The 17,755-nt window shown below is 40.1% G+C and overlaps 1 protein-coding gene across 1 annotated transcript; it reads left to right on the plus strand.

The window, feature by feature from the left end:
* Positions 1-3,203: 3,203 nt before the first annotated feature.
* LOC135467017 (glutamate receptor U1-like) lies at positions 3,204-12,403 on the plus strand. The gene is made up of 7 exons (XM_064744770.1): positions 3,204-3,371; positions 5,772-5,933; positions 7,647-7,750; positions 8,710-8,797; positions 10,046-10,364; positions 10,854-11,071; positions 12,134-12,403. Exons 1-7 carry the CDS (start codon positions 3,204-3,206, stop codon positions 12,401-12,403), a joined length of 1,329 nt encoding a protein of 442 aa, XP_064600840.1.
* The last annotated feature ends 5,352 nt before the right edge of the window (positions 12,404-17,755 follow it).

Raw genomic sequence — 17,755 nt, forward strand, 5'->3', positions numbered from 1 at the left:
CGTATTGGATTGATTCGCTAATGGTTATGTTTTGTTATTGACTCCTAAATTGATTGTGGGGATGTCAGTGATTTGCCATTGATTTTCCTTGACAAAGACTGAGCGCTATTGAGGTCTTGGACACATGAACTTCAGTTAACAGGTAGTCAGCTGATTGAAATGCATGGGATTGAAATAAACCTTAAATAGACAAACAGTTAAAGTTTTTGTTTATGAAATCAAGTACATCTACATTACAAGGGACCTCGCCTTCTGAAAGGATTAAACCGATTGCTCGATATAAGTATGTCCCTTGAGCGATGAGATCGCGTTTTCGAATTTAGGTCTTCCATCTGATATACCTTTAAGTGAGGAAGTCAGATACCGAGGAGAGTTCCGAGATTAACTGCGGGAACTCCGGTTTCCTCCAACCATAGCCATGACTGCCGTCGTATACAGCGTTAAACATCGCTCAAATGTTTATTATTCAATTTGCCAGTCAGCTTTCCCTACATACAAGACCTGTTTATGATGTGAGGGTGGGAGCTGAGAGCATTGCATACAAAGAATATCAAAACCGCGAGAATAAAACCACGCTGATATTGACATTAATTCAATGTGCGTTGTAGCCGTTGTTGAATCAGCAGTGAGTTGAAAATTTATACCTTGCCACCTGTATTTGTCATCGCACAAAGAGAATATTTCTGAAGAAATTTGTAACAACTGATGATTAATGAGAGTAGGTCAGGAAACAATGTGTATAGTAATAGATTCGTGCTGAAATAAAAGAAAATCTTAGTGAACAATTGCAGTTTGAACACAGCAATATTTACCACTTAACCCAGTACTTAATATGTTGGCTAGTCAAATATTTACGTAGTTTGCATTTTGGTGGTGTGACGGCTGCGGTGGCCTAATGATTAGACTGTCCACTTTGAAGATGGAAGACCCGGAGTCTCACCCAAAGACTTTATTAATGGTGCTTGTTGTGTGTCTCACTTTACCTGAGCTTGGCGATTAGTCCTGAGAGGTTAGAGCAGGAAACAGGACTGTTTGGCTGGTGTCAGTATAATGTGACTGGGTGGGGCGTCATATCAGGTGATACCTCTGTGGCGACAGCACTCGCTCTGCGATAAGAAGACACAGTATACTCACCTAATGACTCCAGGGTCTGAAAAATTGCGACGTAAAACTCAAAGCATACGTACATGTACTTACGTACATACTTATGGTGTAATTCGGTAGGTACTGGGGTTTAGACACCGATTGAAACGAAGAGTGCTTTGCAAACCTTAAAGCTTTTAATGAAAGCTAATTGTCTTCCAAACAAGTATTTTATTCTTCATTTTCTTCCAGATGCTAGCAACACAACTGCGTACAAGGCTACAGCAAATGAGACGATTGGACAAGGGCTTGGTTTTTCCTACCCCACGCATGCCATGATTGTGAATTGCTGCTTACTGACCTTTGGTGTACGCAGTTGTGAAAGTAAATACACCACATGCGCATTCAATCTTCCTGCGGATTCTGCACAAACCTGTCAACATTCGCGCATGTGCGAGTCAGAGCTTCGCCGAAAGTTTAACCAATTCTTTGGATGTGCACTGAGGCGAAGCTGGAATATTCTCTTTCATGGCGTTAATGGTATGTAGCTTCGGCCTTTGCAATTCTTTTTCTATAGTCTTCCTATTATCAATATTATATCATGCAACTCCATACATTTATTATGGATATAAATTTATCGTCTATGTGACAGGAAAGTAATATTGATTATTGCTCCTACAGAAATAATGGAAGTCTTGAGTGGCCATAATGGCCTACTGCTGTCAAAGCATTGTTTAAGTTTCAGATAGCAGATATGTATTCGGATATGTCCCTAGAGGATTATATTGCAGGTAACTTCCATCACCGTTAGCAAACCAAGCGTTGTTGAATATGCGAAGAACAATGCTTACATTTGCGCACGTTTTCATGGCACATCACGTTGAGGTTAATGTTTAATATGATGTTTACTGTTTACAGTTATCATGGCGAATTAATGGCAGTCCTCACGAAAACCATTCGAAATTGTAACTCTGACTCTTTGGTTCCACGATTATCCTTTGTTATTTTTTGATAGAGCACCTGGTGAATGAGATTGAAGAGGTTATGAATGATCTGGGAACGAAAACTTCATCCATCCGGGCACAGCTACCCATTAATGTGACGGAAATTTTGGATAAAGTGAAGCGCTGGGATCGTCTGACTATCTTTGAGGAGACGTCATCATTCCTGCTGATTATGTCAACTGAAGCCTACACGGAACTTATGTCGTCATTACAAGTAAATAGGTCAACGACTGGCACAAAATAATGAAACCGTATAAATTTACTTTATCGGCTTTTTTCCCTTTTTGGGGGTGTGCCCTCACATTGTTTAAGCATGCAGTCTATATATGCATTCCGTTTTTTTGTTCTCAACATACAGTAAATATTTGCTTGCATATCTTATGAAATATTCTGCGATTTTTGTCGTTTACTGGGTTGGTGGTTGGTGTTCTGTATATGTATATTCTCTATATGTGGCCGTGATCCGTTTTTTTATCATCTTAATGGTTTGTTTCAATGTGTAGTTTTCGTTTACACTTGGTTAACGCGTTTGTTCTGCTTCTTTAAGGTGTTTTACCCGCCATCTTGGGATTTGAATCATGTACAGATATTAAATATGTTCACCTTCAAGGTATTATCATTTGTTGAAGATGCTGCCTTCCGGTGTTGACGATTGACTATAATGCCTGCAGGTGTTAAGGGAGTTGTTGGCGGCTGCCGTCCTGAGTGATTCACGGTTGCCGCCCTGAGTGGCAGTTCTGCCGTTTCTCAGTTGTTGACGGCTGTCGTTCTGGGTTGCTCACAGCTGCCGTCCTAAGTGACTGACGATTGCTGCCCTGAGTCGCGAACGGCTACCGTCATGGGTTGTTGACGGCTGCTCTCTTTTCTAGATCCCTTTGTCTTTGATGGCACCGTTGTCTGTGATGTTGATTTAGTCAAGGGTTTCATGCCCACTGCCATTGTCTCCGTCTCCGTTACTGAAATTGATTTAATTTTATATATATAAAACATTACCTTACCCGTATATCCTCCGGGTACGGTAATGTGGATGTTGTTATTTTATAAGTGTGCTTGTTTTATCTCCACACAGTTTTTTCTCTCTCCAGGCTGCAGTTGTCCCTTTAGTTTCAGGAGACAATGACGACCTGGTCTCGGCTTCGACGATCGCCGGTCCTAGTGCTTGTGTGTGGCAGGTCGACTTGTCCCTGGGAATCGTTCTCTCCAAATTTGAACCCTGTCACGTTTTTACCAAAAAGCATTGTTATTGGCATCCAGTACAAGAGACCATCATACTGCAACCAAAAGGTAAATGCTTCTTGGCATCATAACAAACAGAAAGCCACGACATTCTGATATGCCCTACTTTTATCAATGATAAAATACAGAAACCTTTGTAACTGTCAAAGAATTATCTAACAAATCCACACAAGAAGTAACTAGGTCACTGCATCTGTATGTGTTTTAATACGATGACCTGATTACGGAGCCGTAAAAGTGACATGGTGAAAAAAAAAATTTTGGAAGAGAAAAAAAAACTACAAAAAAGCCCCCCCCCCATGGGACCCCGAGTTTAACTGACCAATCATAATTAAGGATTACGCTATAATCTCATCTGTATATAGGGGACTACTGCCTGATCGTCAGTCCCATTATGCTGTTGAAAGTTTGTCGCTTACAAATTATACTCTCTCGATCCTTAGATGTTCTTTAGACGACAGGGAAAGCCAACGCGATTTATAGTATAACCTTCAACAATCTAGGATTATTATTAATAAAGTAAACAATCAACCAAATAATACAATAAAGTTAAAACTTATCAAAGACGTCTTCTGACATGTATGTGACATAAAGTTAAGGCTTTTGGTCGTATCGTATAAATAGCTTGCCTTAGTTTCACCTTGTCTGGATCAAGTACTTAAATTCGTATAGTCTCCCACATATAGCTGTTGCAGTTGATATGAAAAGAACTCAACTAGGCTATATAAGTGGGGGGCTACACTCTGTGTTTTGTATTTTATTTTTATTTAGTCCATATATGTCTCTTTGAATCTGTTTATTAAAAAGCAGCCTCGTTGATATAGGGAAATGCATTAAATGCATTTAAAATACAAGTTATTTATCTCATGGTAAGACCCTAGTCAAAACATGTAGTTATCAGTGAGAGATGCGCGTCGGTGGCTGCAAGATTTGTTGTTTGATGGCAATTGACCTGCGAGATGCCAATTAAGTCGTTGCCCCGAATTTAAAAGGTGGGGGATTAAAAAGAAATTTTTCTCGTCCCCAAATTTTTTTTCTCCATGCCTGTTTTGTATCTACAAAATCTTTGTTTTTCTCTTCCAAAAATTTTGATTATTTTTACCATGTCTCTTTCACGGCTCCCTACAGGAATGATTATCACAACTATTTTTTAGAGTAACGTGCACATCAGGTCCACAATGCTCCCAAAGGCTTCATCTTTTCTTCATTTTGTTTGTTTTTAACAGGTTAATGTTTTTTCTTTCGTTTTGTTTGCATTTGTTTAGATACCTGATGTGCTTATTCATTTCGGATTTTTTTTTGTACAAGCAATTTTTTTTTTAACAGGTCAGTGTTTTTTTTTCGCTTGTGTTTGTATTCGTCTGGATACCCGCCCGTGTTGAAGGTACCTGTATCGGCTTTATCAGGTCTATCGACTAATACGGGAGGATTAGGCTTATTGATGATTTATTGATGCTTCGGTCGGTATTCAGAAAGGAACCGATCATTAGGTAATTGAATGGGATTAATAATGAATCACAGTATAGTCACAAAAGAGCATATCTGATATCGTCAGAATGACCTCTTTCTGCCCAATGTGTCAACCTGACTGGTTGACCTGTAGCCCTCAGACATACTTCCTTTTAGCGGTCGACATTATCTAAATACGCTTGGTTGCTTCTGTGCTCGTTAAACTGTACGTAAAAAGAGAAGCTATAAGATCCATCGAAAAAATCAATAATCAAATCCACTTACTGACCGTACACACAATAGGTATGTAGAGAAGAGAATTTCCATAACAATTAACCCTATGGATGCAATAAATCAATGCTGTTAACATGTGCCGTAAAAGCCCTTCTGCATCAGACTCAGTCCTATTTGTCTCTTTCGTCTTGTCATGTGACAGGTTAATGGAACATCTATATAACCCACGTTAAAAGGAGAACCTTAAGTTCCTGAATCAGTTAACCGATGTACGTACGTCCGATTTTGGAAACACTTTTCTGTATAATCTGTACAGGTGCTCGGCTAATTGAAAGGCACTGTTCGTAGATATAGACCAACAAAACCTTGTCTGTGGAGACAATTCCAACCAACCGTCTATGCTCTACCACAACCAGATAGCACTTTGCGTGCAGTTACTGCATTTGCTCTCTGACTGTTGCAATCAATCGATTTTTTTATTGCAGCTGATCAGTATTTATATTGCGTGTAAATCGCGTGAAGCGGTAGTTATTCCAACAATGTGAAACTTCTGGGCTCAGTCAAAAGAGTGGAAAATACATGGTGTGCTCAAAGCAAGAAATCTTCAGATAGCAATTCTTGGTAATGCGACTGTTACAGTAACAAACACATTTAAATATATTTATATTTACGTTCACATGACGTATTAAACACTTTGCCTTAATAAGCGTATTTTTCTCATTCGTAACGTTTAGGTATTATTATTTTTTGCTAATTTCCGCATAGGTGTACTGTCCTCGTAGCGATTGTGACGTCAGGGTTCATACCGTGGCGGACAGTGGTGTAACCATACCCTGGAGCTGTACGTCTGATGACATGGTGAACAAAGTATCTATCGGGATCCGCAACCTTCTAGCTGGACGACATCTCATTGCTAGCACAAATGAGGTAAGTTTCATTTCACCCCGACGAAAGCCCCGGACGTACCATCGCCATCGTCACATTTTCAGTAACAATCGTGAATCAAAGCTATCTTAATAGGGAACATTATACTTGAGTGTTGAACAGTACTTATGGAAGGTTTGGGGTGCGATGCAATGAACAAGTAAGGGTTTAGAATTTTTTTTTACTTCCTAAACGGATGGTGGAGGGGAAGGGGGGGGGGGGGGCGAGGAGACATGATCTTTCAGGTCATTCAAACATTTTTTCACATATATAGGACTGCATTTTTACCACCATAAAATAGAGTTGATGAGATCATTTCCAATAAGAATAAAAAAATAATATCTTGTGACAAAAATTACAAAAGATGTCATGTCTTGTTGGGGGACGCTCCTTATTGAAATGCTTGTATATTGAAGGCCATTCCATTTAGGCCCACTTTGCCGATATTGACTGGGCCGGTTTCGTGTTACACCCTCACCCAAGTAACATTGAAGGGTCGTTTAGAATATCAAAAATAATTTTATATGTAACAGATTCACTTTGTACCGTAGGTTAGATAACACAGAGTAGATAATACAAACAGCGTCGATGTCTACAATGCTAGAATATCCCATGAGTTAAAGCGTAAACCCATGCATTGTATTTCATAACAGAAAGTGCAATACCGAAAATCTCTCTATCACGATATTCCCCTATAGCATTGTGCGAATACGTACTCTACCCGATGCACCCTCTGCCTTCAGGCGTATGCAAGGCGCCTCTAACATCAATCAACAAATAGCAATACCACGTTTGTCCCTTAATGGTGTTAACAGTCTGCATGGTGGAACATGTCGGTTATAGGATGTCAAATGTGATGACAACACAGCAGTTTTAAACTAGTAACGTCAATTAAACTGTTATTAACATCACTACATTTTTACTTAATTCTGCTTTAATCATTGTTCTGGTGGACATGTAGTTTGCCAATATTTATGTATTTCACGGACACCTGGAATAAAAAACCCTAAACGAAGTGAATTACAATATCCCTTCACAGTTTATTGGCAAACTTAAACAGTTATGATCTTCGTCAGCTTCGTCAATTTCGTAAGTTAATGCCAAAGTAAACTCATATCGTCAATCGCGCAGTTATCTTACAATGCTTTATGAACTTATTTACAAGGCATTTGCTTAGCGTCCAAGAATATTTCATAGACCTATATCTGACGGTGGACAATAATGAGTAAACGGGACAGTCAGGCAAGACCAGGGCCACCCAGGATCTGCTTGATAAACTTCTGACTTAGAGCCTTTCTTTTGATTAACTCATTCATCTAAAATGATTAGAGCATTCTCTTCGATTTGCTTGCTGATGTCTGGATGTGCCGCCGTCGTATACGTGAAACATTCCTGATTATTGTGTAAAACACATCAAATAAATCATCTCTGAGTGAGCAATTTTCACGGCGCATATACTGAGCATGCTTCTTTTCATCTCGCTAATCAGGCAGGCATGGCATATTCTAAGTATTGCTTTTATACACATGTCTTTTGTGTATAGCAGTTTTGATGTGGAAGGTGGAAGTGTGAACTTACTTGAAGATATATTTCTTTCCCATACCGGACAGTTAAAGTTATTGGGAACAGCTTAAGGTTATCTGGAAATGTTACAAATAGCCACTGGATGCTTCGGGAAATGGAAATGTATAACTGATTCTCATTTTAATTTGACAGTGGCCCCCTTTTGTCATCAAGAGACAGGCTGAGAGAGGAGGTATCATGTACGAGGGCTTCTGTATTGATATCTGGAGAATGTTATCTGATCGACTGAATTTCACGTGAGTCCTAACAATGTATTGGCATGTTCTATACCTAATGTTATAAATGCACTGATTTATTAAATTGGAATTTGACACCGTTCTGGAGAATAGGCATGCTTCATCTGATTGACAGAGTTGAGGTTTACGGGTCAGGGTAACAGGACAGAACCAGGAGGAAACACCCGCCCTTCACCATGTAGGGAAAAGTAGTTCCCCTATACGAATATTATATTTTTGAATCGGAACAGAAAATTCTTGGGCAAAAGAGCTTTATTGACTTATATTATATACATTTGACTTTAAAGATCACGTTTGTCTAAATGTAATTTATCTCTTGGCCTATTTTGGGTGTCTGTTAGTTTGCTGTCCAAAATACTACAATTTATATCCAAATGTATTGTTTCTTTATCTTATTTATTAATGCTGTTTACATGATTTTTTTTTTTTGATTGGTGTTTTACGCCGTACTCAAGAATATTTCACTTATACGACGGCGGCCAGCATTATGGTGGGTGGAAACCGGGCACAGCCCGAGGGATACCCACGACCATCCGCAGGTTGCTGGCAGACCTTCCCACTTTCGGCCGGAGAGGAAGCCAGCATGAGCTGGAGTTGAACTCACATCGACCGCATTGGTGAGAGGCTCCTGGGTCATTACGCTGCGCTAGCGCGCTAACCGACTGAGCCACGGAGGCCCCCTGTTAACATGAAGTAGCGGTGACAACATGTACACAATGTATTCTGTAAATATGTACAGTCATATCTCTCCCTTGTCCTTGTAAAGTACACCATTCATGGGAGGAGAGACATTTTTCTTTGCAGCGGCAGTATAATAGTTACGTGTAACTCCAGATTTGCTAGTTTCAGTTTCGCTTTCATCCTTGCACTAGGCATGAATTTGATGTCTGTATATATGATTTCGTCAACGAAACTTCGCAAAATGTTAATTCATTGGCGGTCTTTTGCCATATTTTCAGATACGAGTTCGTGGAACCCAGTGACGGTGAGTGGGGAAAGCTTGTCAATGACACCTGGACAGGGCTGGTCGGACAGTTGCAGAAAAGGGTAGGCTGTTAAATATGTCGTTGTATGACCGCGTAGTGATATCACATATATAGGTCAAGTGAAGCGTCATCAGTAAGTACATGGAGTATAGTATAGTACAGAAAAAAATTATTTACATATCGACATTTTTATACCATAGACATGTCAAAAGTTTGCTTTATACAATATATCGTTCTATACGTTAATAATTATAACAATAATATTACATTTTACTACAGAAAGAATTACTGTCTAAAAATAGACCAATGCCACGAGCACTGAATACACGCCGTGCAGCTTTCAAAAAACAACTGACAGTTTAACTTAACGAAGGTTGAACAAGCGAAACAGTCTACAGAGTTGTAACGACTAGCTGCAATTTAAGCATCAGCTAGTGTTCTCGTGAAGATTCGGATGACGATTCAATAAGACAAACACGTCGTCCTTTGAGTGCTTCATGATTGTAATGAACATGCACGTGAAAGACATCACCCGATGTGGGACCGCCCACTGCTAGGCTTACTTCTTGATATTCTGCCCCATGAAAAAAAAATGTTGCCATCACGAACTCTCTTATAAATAAAAAAATTTGCAACGCACAAAGTTTTAGGCCTACAGAATAATGTTAGGAAAAACAATGGCCTACCCGATCTTTCCGTTCTCGGGATTTGCTTTGCCTTCGTGGCGATATCTGTATGTCGTAGTCAATGCCGAGGATTTCCACATTGATTCGATTATCTCTTGTCACATTTATAACTCCTTTTTTGTCAATTTTAATGATATCTCCTGGTCGAAAGTCGACAATGTTGACATTTGCAGACGACAAAAGTTGTTGAAAAAAGTGGTGCCAGTACAGCCGAGTTGTAACTTTTGATTGGTCGATTTGATGAATTCAAAGATACACGGACCAATCAAAAAGCCAGTCTAAATGTTACATGACAATCTTTACTCAGGCTGCATTGGGTTATAACATTTATCTTTGTTAAAACCTTTCGTGTTGAAAAATTCTACCGCGACAGTCATGGAGGCCTAAAGGGGTTTTGTGCATGTCTTTCGTGCAATGTGATAAAATCCAATAATATAATAGGTCAAAATATGTTCACTTGATTGGTGTTCACTTGATTGGTATTCAAGAATATTTTACTCACATGATGACAGTTATCATCAGATGAAACTCATCATCCATACGTTATCCAGCAAGAATGTACAGTTGTCGAAGTTTCTAAAACATAAGAATCTGTCTAATCTAATTGTGTTGCTTGTTTGCAGGAAGTTGATGTTGCTGTTGCCCCGCTATCCGCCCAGCCGGCGCGCGCACCAGTTATGGACGTGTCGCAATCTTACTTGCAGCTGGAAGGGAAACTACTGGTGGCGCGAAGTACAGACACCCAGTTCCACAGTCTGCTATACGTGTTCACAGCACCAGTGCTGGTTCTGCTGGCAGTGGTTCCGCTCTTAGTCGCTATGTTGTTGGTAGCGCTAGAAAAGCTGATGGGGAGATATAACAATAATAGCTGGACCAAGACGACTGGAGTAACAAAACTGTCAAACGCCATCTTGCTGGTGTACGGTGCCGTAGTTTGCCAAGGTAAGACGACAATCTAATACCACTTGATTTTCGGTCCTACATGCTTATGATATCTGAATGGGGATGACAGCTCCTTCTCAAGTAACCTGTAGACTGATATACCGTTACTTCTTGTGATGCTTTTCGTCATGGAATAACTTCATATATTTCCATATATACTTGATGAGTGTCACAAATAATGAAACTTCTCAGACATGCGAAACGCGCTACGATATGCTTGTATGCAATCGTGTCAAAGTGCCATTAGGACAAAATCCTTCGCCTATTCATACATATCACATATCATCGTATCATCGTTCAGACATACATATCACTATCAAAAAGCCTCAGGTAAGATCAGCATAGGCTTACTGATTCTTCATTTTGTGTGTGATTGTTAGATAAAGAGTTATTGTTATTTTTATCTCTTTATCTTGGCATAATTAGCTTGTTGGTACAAAACAAATCCTAAGTTTGTTATATCTTGATTGTTGTTTTTTTCACCTGCAGCCAGTCCCTTCCGGCCTCAGAGCGTGTCTGGCAGAACCTTGGTAGCTTTCTGGTGGCTTTTCGGTATCGTATTTGTCAACACATTTTCAGCTTATATGATTGCTAGCCTGGCGGCGCCGTCAACCAAACATGACGTCAGTTCTCTCAAAGAACTCGTTAATTCTCCAAACTACAAGTGGGGGATGTTAGGCAGTACAATATTCCCATTCATTCTAAAGGCAAGTGTCATCTTAATTACGTAGGTTCGACATACAAATATGCATTTTTACACAGTTTCATTGTGGAGTATGTGTATGGGATTACATTTTGTGTAAATCTTGCCACTTTCCTGTTGATGAATTCAGTTAGAGCCTAATCCATACGTGATGTAATATGATGACAACACAGCATCTTGAGTAATGTGATGACAACACAGCATCTTGATGCAGTGTGATGACAACACAGCATCTTGATGTAATGTGATGACAACACAGCATCTTGAGTAATGTGATGACAACACAGCATCTTGATGCAATGTGATGACAACACAGCATCTTGATGTAATGTGATGACAACACAGCATCTTGATTAATGTGATGACAACACAGCATCTTGAGTAATGTGATGACAACACAGCATCTTGATGTAATGTGATGACAACACAGCATCTTGATGTAATGTGATGACAACACAGCATCTTGATGTAATGTGATGACAACATAGCATCTTGATGTAATGTGATGACAACACAGCATCTTGAGTAATGCTAACCCATTTAGGCCTAATAAATTGCAGTTAACAGCACGGCGTTATTTTTACGTAATTTGGCTTAAGGGGCGTCTAATCGAGCTGCTACTATTTTAGCATCCATATGAACAGTTAGAATAAAGCCCTAACTTAGGTAAATTGACAAGAGGCCGGATTTCACTGGTTACTTCAGACCATGCATTTGCCAACTATAACACTGTCGTGACGTCGCTGCTATGTTTAATTCTCTGTGATGTAGATTTAATTATAAAATTGCTTGTCTGTTCACCTAACTGGCCTGATGTTTAAAACGTTAGCTGGCTGCTACTATCAGACTGTTGACCAATGATGTGCCGAGTTCGAATCCAGGTCAAGGTGTTTCAGCATTGACTTTAAATCTGGAGATTTACCAACTTCTTGTCATGGCGAAAATCAGTGGTTTACTCCTATAAACTGGACCGCCGTCATGTAAGTGAACAATTCTTGATTATCACCCTAAACATCAGTCAAATATATGGAGAAATACATATATGCGGTGTTTTGTCCACGTACAGAACTCAAAAAAACCAGTGTTTCAAAAACTTTGGCAAGGGATATCAAAACTGAGTGAAGAGGATGAATCGATTCTCAGTGATGATTTTGAAGTTCATCTTCAGAGGATGAGGACTGAGAAATATGCCTATATAGGACCTGTGCCTGCCTTGAATTTTTACAACGCCAGTCACTGTGAATTCAGGAGCGGGCGGGATTCCTTCTTCACAGCTCGCTATGTGTTCGGCCTGCCGAAGAATTCGCCATATACAGAAGTCATCTCCAGAGAGTGAGTGAGAGGCTCAGCGGCCACTTTCATAAAACCTTCCATGCTCTCTTTTTGCGTAGCTTACTCTTAAATCATCTCGAAGTCGGGAGACCAATCAAACCCGGGTTAGTTCATACCAAAGTTTTTGGTAATGGTACTTGTTGTGTCGTCGCTTGGCGCTCAGTACTCAGAGGTTAGAGCAAAGAAACAGGACTGGTTGACCCAGTGTCAGTTCTAATGTGACTGGGTGGAGTGTCATCTCTTGTATTTTGATGATACTTCAGTTTCGGCAGCACTTTGTCGGCATGGGTTCGCCAGGCCACAAGAAGACAGAGCATATGTACACACACCTAATGACTCCTCGTTGTCATGCTACTGGATCCTTGGTGACAATAAGCGATCCATGGTGTTAACACATTGTGATAGCTGGCGCAGTCTAGCGTTGGACCACTAGTCTTCTTCGAATTAGATATGGTTTGCATATCTGTACGTCATATGTGGGAAAGTTCGTCAGTAACTTGCCAAAGGCCTGTGGTTTACACCGGACACTCAGAATTCTTCCACCGAGAAATCTGACCGCCTTCGTACCAACTTCACGGAACTATTGCCATAAGCTTTACGACCATGTTAGATTAACATCAATATCTAGAAGCAAACTATATAGGCCTATATCGTAGCACATTATCTTCTAGTTTTTGTCTCCCCCAGCTGGAAGCTGGATAACTCTTTCACACTCGCCCGAGCACAACAAACGCCCCTGCCTTTATGATGACCTACTCGGGCATAATGGTTAATCGGTAGAACTTGATACTTCAGAAAGATCCTTGATGGCCAAGATCTGCTCGAGCAATGACACATTATCGTGTGGTAGTACTTTCCGGGTGACTGTAACCTCAAGTAATGCATGCATCTGATCAAATAGTTATATCGATGTCTTTGTGTTGTAAATCCAATGAGTATTTCCCATTAACATTATCTGGCTTCTAATGGAAAAAGACCACGAAAATGTTCGGTATATGACACACCTTTTTTATTTGTCTTTTTATCATTGACTTTTTGGGGGTAATTTATGCTGTAACATCAAGAATTCTTTAGTTTATAGACACTCTTTCATTCCCCAACCCTGGAAACATCATAAAACCTTCATATTCGCCAGGTACTTGAGATAAAGTCTCAATAATTACCTAATAAGAAACACTTGGATTTGAACACGTAACGTAATTAGCCATGGGTTAGTGCATGGTTTGCCGGATCACCCATTAGAATAGACTCTTTGGTCACTCAACCATTCATCACTATGGCGGCTATATTTAAGGAGTGAGTGAGTGCTTGGTGTTTAACGTCGTACGTAACAACTTTTCAGTCATATGACGACGAAGGAGTTTTTAGAGTGCGTGTAATATGCCTCCTTGTTCCCGGACAGATTCCAACCGTCCTTTTATCTAGTGCTGCTTCACATAGACGACCTACCGAAAGCAAGTAAACTGTCCCGCCCGAGCCATTATACCGATACGAGTTAACTAGGCGTTGCACTCTCCCCTTAATGAGGAACGTCAAGTGAGGAAGATACATCTTCCTCTTTTAAGGTCTTAGGTGTGACCTGACCCAGGATGGGACCTGCATCTACCGCCTCCCGAAGCCGACGCTCTACGAACTGTGTTATCAGGGATGATTGTTACACCTATGGAACATGGATATGTATGTATGCATATATACTTGGGTTTTTACGTCGTACTTAACAACTTTTCAGTCAAATGACGAAGAGGCGTCATTCGGCGTGTCTTCTTACAGCAGGGCGAGTCCATGCCACCAAGTGCTGCCGTCACTAAGTATCATGCCGAGCACATCAGACATGATACCTGACCAGTCACGTTACACTGAAACCGGCCCAAACATCTTAATACTGAGCGCCAAGCGAGGAAATAACAAGTACCATTTTTAAAATCTGTGACATGACGCGACTCGGGTTTGACCCTAGGTCTCCAGTTTCGAGGCACCAACTTTAAAAACTATGCCACCAAAACGGTCGAGAAACCTTGGATGGGACATGACGTAAACGAAAAGGACTTTTGATGCCAAATTTGTAACATTTGAAAAAGAAAAGTTTATAGCAAGGAAAAAATTTGTGTTCGCAATTGTAATCTATTAAAAAGTCTATTTTCAGACTGCTGGATTTTGAGGAACTGGGCTTTATGCTTGCCATTAAGAGACGCTGGTTTCATATACAATCCAAGTGCGACCATCAAGTCCACCATAAACAGACAGTAGTGGGATTAATCCACGTGCAGGCTGCTTTCTTCGCCTTGGCAGTTGGCATCGCCGCCGCTGGCTTCGTCTTAATTTGGGAAAAAATTCTCAGATTGTGTCATGAAATAATTGTAGAAAATAAGACCTGATTAAGACCAGCGAGCCTCTTCATACGATAGGGTGGCCATGGAGTGTACCTGGGGGAAATGAACCCATCGGACCTTCGTTCATAGCAAGGGATTTTATACAGTATGATTATGCCTTTCGTGGAAGCAGTTATCTCCCGTTGTTATTCGTAAAGCCAGGTGTCTAGGTCTTCTGCTAGACTCAGTAATTCTTTGTGATAAAATTAATGTGACTGTATATGTGCCTTTTGTGTTTATATCCAAGTAGATACTTAAGGATAAATACCATACTGTAGGTAATGCATGTTTTTGATTGTTGTTGAAAGTCATACTCAAGAATGTTTTACTTCTACGATGGCGGAGGAAACCGGAGTGCCCGTGGTAAACCACCTACGTTTGGCAGGTTACTAACTAACTTTCTCACATGCGACGCAGAGATATGCACAAGACATTGGTGGGCGACTAGTTATATTTGTTGTTATATTACCTAGCGTGGTCGATCGATTTTATGTTCTCACCAAGGTCCAATGAAGCGACAGCTGCATCTACAAAAGTTCCTTTCATCAAAGAATTTAATAGAAAAAGGAACTGCACCATACCTGGTAACGCTACCTGACCAAGGGCGGTGGATTTCTTCTCGTTTTTTAGAGTTTATTTCGCTTACATTATGTTTTTGTTATATGCACAATTTCCATGAAACTGAATACTACTTATAGGAGAATAATGGAACAGCCTGTTTGGTAAATCTGTTATGTAACAGATAAAATTAATCTATCCCAGAAGAACTGTAGGAAAGAGATCATTGCATAGCGATGAGAGTAGTTTGATTTATTTTTTTAGAATATTGTTCGACTTAGTAAAATGCATTTAAAACTTTGGATTCTGCTGTGGCCTTTTTTGACCATATTGAGACCAGTTATGTCACTTCAGCTTTTTGCCACTTGACACTCTTAGATTACTATATTTCATCGTTCAAAATACATCTTGCGCTATGAATGCATCCCACATATGGTCATTGGAGCGAACTATTTCAAGCCAAAAATATTGCTATTTTGTCACTGATAGCCTCTAGGCCCCACCAGGCCACCATAAAATGCCAAATTTTAAATGCATTTTAGACGTTTAGAAAAAATAAATAAATAAATAAAACTATTTTCCTGGACAAAGCTTATTTAAACCTTATTTTAGTGCTTTCCTTAACTTTTAAGCTATGCTCACACAGTGTGATTTATCGTATCGACTCGTCGAATGAAAGTGGCGAAACGCTCTGGGATGCGACAAGCCGCGCCTTGCGCGCGAACAGAGGGTAATTTTTCATTTTTTTTTACTAGACGAGACAGAGCTTCGAGCTCTTCGAACGATATAACTACATATAGCATAGATTTCCTTCATTCATAAGCCACATATTCATAAAAAAGGACTTTAAGCTTTAAGCAAACAGAGAAAATCGCGATAATAGAAAAATATACTGCAGGGTTTTTTGATTGAAAGTCTGCAGATCACGCGATTCTTCTCTGCAGTTATATATTTAGGAAAACGATGACAGTAGTGCCTGTGTCGATCACATTTTAGCATGGATGTGCGATATTAGAATCTAGACGTCTCTTTTCTTCCAGTGTTTTCTTACCTGCACGAGTACTATACAACCAAAGAGCAGTGAGTTTTGGGCACATGGGCGTTGTAGCTGGTGACGCGGTATCCTTCAGACTACCAGCATAACAATCAGGTGGCGCAGTAGGCCTTGCAGGACAAGTGATTATGTCGGAGATTTGTGCCGTGACTTCCAGTGCTACAATCGCAGTTTTAAATCAGGAAGTCTGCCAGGCATATGCACCTTGCCCCGCAAAATCGGTGTTTAACACCGAACTCTCTGACTATCACCATTCGTAATCATGACCGCCGTCACAGAATTCTTCAGCACGGCGTTAAACACCAATCAAATTGTTATGTGAACAACTGCCGTCAGCTTCTAAATTTAGCTTGCCACTGTTTACATCTGCAGAGTTCAGGACCTGTTGTCTGCCTCTGCCTTAGAATGTTCCAGAATACCCTCAGTTTGGGGCCTGTTTGTTTACAATAAGTGTTGAAGAATTTTCTTATTCTAGAAAACTCCACCAGTCTATACAAGACGTATGAAAGCAGGCCAAAGGGGGAGAAAGGAGAATTATTGAGAGTTTGGATACTTTCGCTGTGTGTTACTTTAGTGGGCCTTTTGTGCTGAATTTTGGTGTCTTTATAGCCTCTGGCTTTGTTATATCATATCTCAACCGAGCACTTGTTCAGTCTGAACTTGTATATTTAATTTGTGCTCTTGTGTACACAGTGCTTATTAGTACATGGACCCTGTCTGTGGAATTTTGTGTATATTTCGTCATACACTCAGTTATACTGTGGATTTTCCCTCTTATGAATATTGCCTCCGTGCAATTTTTAAGCATTGTGGAGTATATGCGTCCGTTTGGACTTGACACCGTTGTACATGACAGTACTTTAGTATTTGTATAGATACTGCTATCCTTTCTTGTTAAACTTAAGTACTTTAGTACTTGTAAAAGTCTTGTTATCTGTTCTTGTTAAACCTAATAAATTGTTGTAAAATAAAATCTGCTGGTTTTGGTTACTTTTTTGTGCGGCTAAACTGTCGTGTATTTCGAACAAGCCATCTCTTTATAATACAGACAGTTTGGGTCGTAACAAAATGAACACATGGATAAATAAATATCACCTCGGCCCTCATTGTGCTGATTTTTTCATGCAGTTAGGGTAGGAATGTCTTGGTGAGACGGTGCTTTGAACCGTGGGTTAAGTCAACATCTTCTGATGAGATCGATCTTCGCGGCAAAGAATTACACGCTGGGAAAGCTTCAATCACTTCTTAATCTCTTACACAGTACGGTACACTACTACCTGGAACCTGTATGCCTAGCACTAGATAGCATGCATTAAAACGCCCGATTAACTTTACATGTGATCCAAAAACCTACATTAGGACCCATACATGTCTG

The sequence above is a fragment of the Liolophura sinensis genome, chromosome 6 (genome assembly GCF_032854445.1).
Source record: "Liolophura sinensis isolate JHLJ2023 chromosome 6, CUHK_Ljap_v2, whole genome shotgun sequence".
Classification (NCBI taxonomy): domain Eukaryota; kingdom Metazoa; phylum Mollusca; class Polyplacophora; order Chitonida; family Chitonidae; genus Liolophura; species Liolophura sinensis.